This window comes from Apium graveolens, unplaced genomic scaffold (assembly GCF_009905375.1).
Source record: "Apium graveolens cultivar Ventura unplaced genomic scaffold, ASM990537v1 ctg489, whole genome shotgun sequence".
Lineage (NCBI taxonomy): Eukaryota > Viridiplantae > Streptophyta > Magnoliopsida > Apiales > Apiaceae > Apium > Apium graveolens.
The window spans coordinates 112,423-117,874 of record NW_027418732.1 but is presented as its reverse complement, the minus strand read 5'-3'; the positions used below and the strand labels follow the sequence as shown (position 1 = coordinate 117,874).

At 35.4% G+C, this 5,452-nt stretch overlaps 2 protein-coding genes across 2 annotated transcripts; one reads left to right on the top strand and one right to left on the bottom strand.

The window, feature by feature from the left end:
- Window positions 1-827: 827 nt before the first annotated feature.
- LOC141702343 (plant-specific TFIIB-related protein PTF2-like) lies at window positions 828-3,225 on the bottom strand. Its single transcript, XM_074506044.1, has 2 exons — window positions 3,100-3,225; window positions 828-2,116 (listed from the first exon to the last, which is right to left on the bottom strand). The coding sequence occupies exon 2, from the start codon at window positions 2,074-2,076 to the stop codon at window positions 1,462-1,464; it is 615 nt and encodes a 204-aa protein (XP_074362145.1). The 5' UTR covers window positions 2,077-2,116; window positions 3,100-3,225; the 3' UTR covers window positions 828-1,461.
- A 680-nt stretch (window positions 3,226-3,905) lies between these two features.
- LOC141702340 (epidermis-specific secreted glycoprotein EP1-like) lies at window positions 3,906-4,541 on the top strand. Its single transcript, XM_074506039.1, has one exon. It carries the CDS (start codon window positions 3,906-3,908, stop codon window positions 4,539-4,541), a length of 636 nt encoding a protein of 211 aa, XP_074362140.1.
- Window positions 4,542-5,452: the final 911 nt, after the last annotated feature.

The window sequence follows — 5,452 nt, the reverse complement described above, 5'->3', positions numbered from 1 at the left end:
GAACAATAACAGAGGAGAACAAGCAAATTGAATCGGTATGCAAGGAGCATAATCATAACGATAAACCAGATTTTTTCCACTCGCAACAAGAGTACAAGAGTACTGGAAATCTGATCATGATATATAGCAAATATGACTATAAATGATGTAGAATGTATTCAATATTAAATAAAAAGAGATTGATATTTGACATCTTAATCAGAATATCTAGGACCAAACAGAGAATCAAATCATTTCAGAACATAACACCTGGAAAGAACTTTAAAAAACATATTACCATAATTCTTAGCAGAACACGTTGTTCAGTTATATTTATATCTTATAACTTAACGCAATGTTCACCATCACAGAAAGAGATGTTCATTTATAAATCTGCAATTACAAAGAAACAGAAATGCAATTATCGCCAGCATAATCATTTCCGGGATGTCTCATATTGTTTGATAATCACTGCAGCCGAGTAGATCTCCCTAGAGTTGAAATCATTCCAAAGAACCGGAGTTAAAGACATGCAAGTCCATCAATGCTTTATAATAACCCTTCTCTATTTCTTCTTCCTTCACCTGATGCAGAAGAAGAGTTTCAATTATAAGATCTTCCCAATCAACATCTACATGTCGCTTCTTTCTTCTTCTCATTTATAGTGCATGTTGAAAGCCAGTGATCATTCCCCTCACCTGAACCAAATGGACACATGATTTTTTTAATGCGTGTCTTAGCCGCCTCAATCCTATCTCTCCTCCTCTGGTATGTCAAACATCCATTAACAATGCTGGAGGCATCACATCCATTCCAACATCTTTCTCCAATATTTTTTAAGAGAAAGTTTTTTGCTGAGTTCTGACTTGCCTTTCCACCAGTCTGTACAATCAAGGTAGTCGTCATGTCTCTTCCTTTTCTTTCTATTTTCCTTTCCACACTCCAATGTTGAACGAAAATCAGAAACCTCTTCCTTGAACTTGGAATAAACCACATTCAAGCATTCGGGTGATATATTAAACTTATCGAGATCGGCAAAGTTCAAAGCATGTAATTGTCCTTGCTCAGTATTGTTAGAAAAATCATCCTCCCCCTCACAAGGCCTATAAGATTCAATCATATTTTCAGATCTTTCCTGCAAACAGTCACTCACAAAATAAGTCAGGTCAAATCCCACATCATCTGAATTCTTGATTGCTTTTTGACCATCACCCATCGACTTCATTTCCATGTACTGAAAAACATAAGGTGCAAATTTCAGAATATTCTTTACAGTTACATCTTTTCCCCATGGCAACGCTTTTGAAACCTCCACAAGCCTCTCTAACAACTCCTTATACCTCAACTTACATGTACCAGCAAGCACATTCAATTCACTGGCCAAATTCTCAATTTTAACATCTACTTGATTTAGCTGTCCGATAAACGTCAAAACAGACACCACAACCTGCACTGGCCTTCTTCCTGTCGTCACAAACCACTTTACCAAACACTGCACCAAAACACCCCCTGTTTCAACATCACCTCCTTTTTATCCACTTCAATACCACTAAAACTCGGGCTATTTCTAAGTGTAGTTTCATACAAATAAACAATATCAAATTCAGGCAACTTCAATTCGAGAAAACTAATAACCCGATTGACCATTCTTCCTAACTCATAAGTATCACAACAAATTAAAGCAGCCACATCCGTCATTGGCAAAAGGTTCCCATTTTTCCTTCTAACAACATAAGCACAAGCCCCAACAAATATACTAAACCAATCACCTTGACCATACTCACCTTTAGTAATAGTTTTAATCATTTTCTTTACCTCGTCTATTGATGAAACAGAGAAATTTAATTTAAACAAAAGATCATCAATAAGAACACCAGCTTTATAAATTTTGCTTTCTTTGTACGAATAGTTACTGCCAGAGCCCGAGGTGCCAGTGCGGATATACGTGCCAGCCGGGCCACTAATACCACCAATATGGGATTGAAAATTATTGTAATCCTGAACAACAGCACATGATGTGCAGATCAAATTTTCAGAAACTTCATCAGTGACCAGAGACCTTTCACCGCAAGCTTGACATCGTGCAGAGGTCTCCATTAGCTTAAAACTCTGATCCCTATACAGATGACTCTGATCCCTACACAGATGATAAAAGGTATTAGACAAATACACGTAACGGGGAGGGAGGAAAGCGATAATTTGAAAAATAATCCCAAGCATATATGTAACATTGAGTTCATCCAAGTGCCTCAAACTTCGATCATCAAATTGTTATTCGAATAAAAAATCAACACCATAATCCATAACACAAACCATACCATAAACAGGCCAAAACCCCGCATAAAAAAAAACAAATTTCAAAATAAACTACACCTATAGTAACACAAGTCCATTCGACTTTCAAATGCATATGTACTCTACAGTCTATGTAACCAAATCTAGTTTTTTAAAGAACATAACAAAATCCTTTCAGACCCTAAATTGCACATATATTCGCATATTCCAACATTGAATTCAATTCAATTTCGTTCGCTAGCTCTTACTTCACATATTTTTAGAAGTACCCTTTTCCAAATCATAACACTAAATTTCCATAAATATTAATACCAATCACACCTTTATTAATTTATTCCAATGTAATTAACAAAATTAACCAATGCATTGCAAATAATCATAAAATTTCAAGAAACAAACACCGTAACATATAATTGGATTTTTGCTTTTTAAATTCATGAAATTTGGATGATATTATTGGTGATTTTGTGTTTATCAAGCATTTTATATAATTTCACCATCCATTTGAGAACATATAATTCGAATATTTATCAATGAAACGTTCATCGTTTTCGCAATAAATAAATAAAATACTGGTTGATTTTAAAAGTGCTGTTTAAATATTTACTATATTATACATGACTCACTTGTAAAATATCTAAAAATGGTCGGGATCTTGTTTTTTACTTGATTCATTGCTATGTGAAAACATCAAATTCAGCACTGCAAAGAATTCATGTTCCTCTGTAATCTCATCTACCTGGTGGTCCTATTATTGTGCTAGCCAAAAAATTAAAAGGGTGACTATATAGAGGATAGTACAAGAACATGAAGTTCTACATTGACCTGTTTTTGCAGTCTCTGGACTTCGTATGTGCACAAGATTTACTGCAGCGAGTTGGGGGCGGGCTGCCTTGCCGAGCACATCTAACAGGAATGTCAAGGTTTACTGCAACGAGTTGGGGGCGGGCTGCCTAGCCAGGCACATCTAACAGGAATGTTAAATTCCACCAGGAAGAAACGACTCTACTTACCATGACTGCTGACAAAAAGACCATACTCTAACCAGTAAGCACACAATTAGACAATGGATCACCTGTCTTAAAGTCTGTAACTGATCTCCACAAATCTTGACTCAGATAACACCTAGCATTACTTTGTTCTCCTCTATACTTGCATAAACAGCTGCATACTAATTTAAATTGTTGAACTATCATGGCGTGTCCTATGAAGCTGATGGCTTTCTTTTAAGTATTGATCATCCGTCCACTAAACGATGTCTATATCTTATGCACATGTAAAACAATTACTCAAGGAGTTAAAAAAAACAACTTAGCGCATCTGAATTGACCCTTTTTTCGAGTTCATTCCTCCTAATCCACCTCCCAACTCTGTATTCGCTTCTCTCGAACCGCAAGCCATCATTTCGTAAATTTAATTTTATAACTGCAATGTTTCAAGTAAAAAACTTGTGTGATGGCTAATGGTGACATATTTTTAAGAACATTAGTCTTGATTTTTAAAGTGTTAGTGCTAAGCCATTGTAATCGAAAGTAGCCCTCATTTCCTTCATAAATCTAGAGACTCTTTAACAAAGATCTATTTATAAATATCTTGGCTTAACAACATATCATCATTAACAGCCTCAGACCATGTCTTCTCGGCTTTCTTTCACAATTTCGATTTCACTAATCCTTCTCATATCAATCTCCTTAGCTCAAACTGCTGTGCCAGCTAACAAAACTTTTAAATATGCCAATAAAGGTAATCGAGGCGAATACATTGTCGAATATGGTGCCAGCTACCATGTACTGCCCATTTTTAGATTTCCATTCCAGTTTTGTTTCTATAACACCACTCCTACTGCCTTCATCCTCGGATTACGCATGGGAAATCGTCATTCTGAGTCAACTATGCATTGGGTTTGGGATGCCAACCGTGCCAAGCCAGTCCGAGAGAATGCAACATTGACATTTGGCACGGGTGGAAACCTTGTCCTGGCTGATGTTGATGGCACGGTTGCTTGGCAAACTGGCACAGCCAACAAAGACGTGGTACGTCTCGAATTACTTCCAGATGGTAATCTGGTGTTGATTGACTCAATAGAGAAATTTGTTTGGCAAAGTTTTGATCACCCCACTGATACACTTCTTCTCGGTCAGTCTCTCCTTTCCGGTGGACCAAACATGCTAGTCAGTCGATTGTCCGATATCGATGCCTCAGATGGGCCTTATTCATATTTGTTAAAATTCCACTACTCTATTCCAAAACAGAGTGTGGACAATTAGGGAAAGACATTCTAACTCAAAAACAATTCACAATTTTGCCTTTCACAAATATAAATAGCGATAAAATTTGGTTCGCTAGCTCTTTACATATTTTTTAGAAGTACCCTTTTCCAAATCATAACACTATATTTCCATAAATATTAATACCAATCACACCTTTATTAATGTATTCCAATGTTATTAACAAAATTAACCAATGCATTGCAAATAATCATAAAATTTCAAGAAACAAACACCGTAACATAATAAAGTCCAGTAGCTAATCAAGAACACACAATACCATTAAAAACACAATTTCAAGCAACTGGGTATTCAAAAGATCGAAACTTGGAAAGACTAACAAGTCCTAATCATACCGTTGTTAACTTATTTCAATTTAATTTACAAAATTTAACCAATGCATTGCAATTTACAAATTGCACTAACAATTTAAGATATGACATATTAAAGTCCAGTAGCCAATCAAGAACACACAATAACATTAAAAACACAATTTTAAGCAACTGGGTATTAAAAAAATCGAAAATTGGAGAGATTAACAAGCCCTAATTATAGCTTTACATGATCAAATCAGCATATATGTACATATATGTATGTATTTGTTCAAGAAATTACCTTAAAAAAGAGGGTGAAGGGGTGATTTTAGGGAAAGAGGCATGAAGAACAGCAGATTGGAGGAGTCATGGGATCAAAAGTAGGGTAGAAATTGAAGAGTTGTGTGTGTGTTCTTGAGGTGTGTTACTGTGTGTAATTCTATACACGCGTTTATTAAAACATAACCTCTCGCGGAATTATAAAAGGAAAAAAAAACAATCTTCTTATTTATAAAATGATTTAAATTTTTAATACTCATTAATGAAGGCCAAGGGCTCATTTGTTAAATATGAACAAAATTTTCTGAATAATTAAAA

Excerpts from the sequence above, each read along its gene's own strand:
- LOC141702343 (XM_074506044.1), bottom strand. The coding sequence starts at position 2,076 with ATGGAGACCTCTGCACGATGTCAAGCTTGCGGTGAAAGGTCTCTGGTC.
- LOC141702340 (XM_074506039.1), top strand. The coding sequence starts at position 3,906 with ATGTCTTCTCGGCTTTCTTTCACAATTTCGATTTCACTAATCCTTCTC.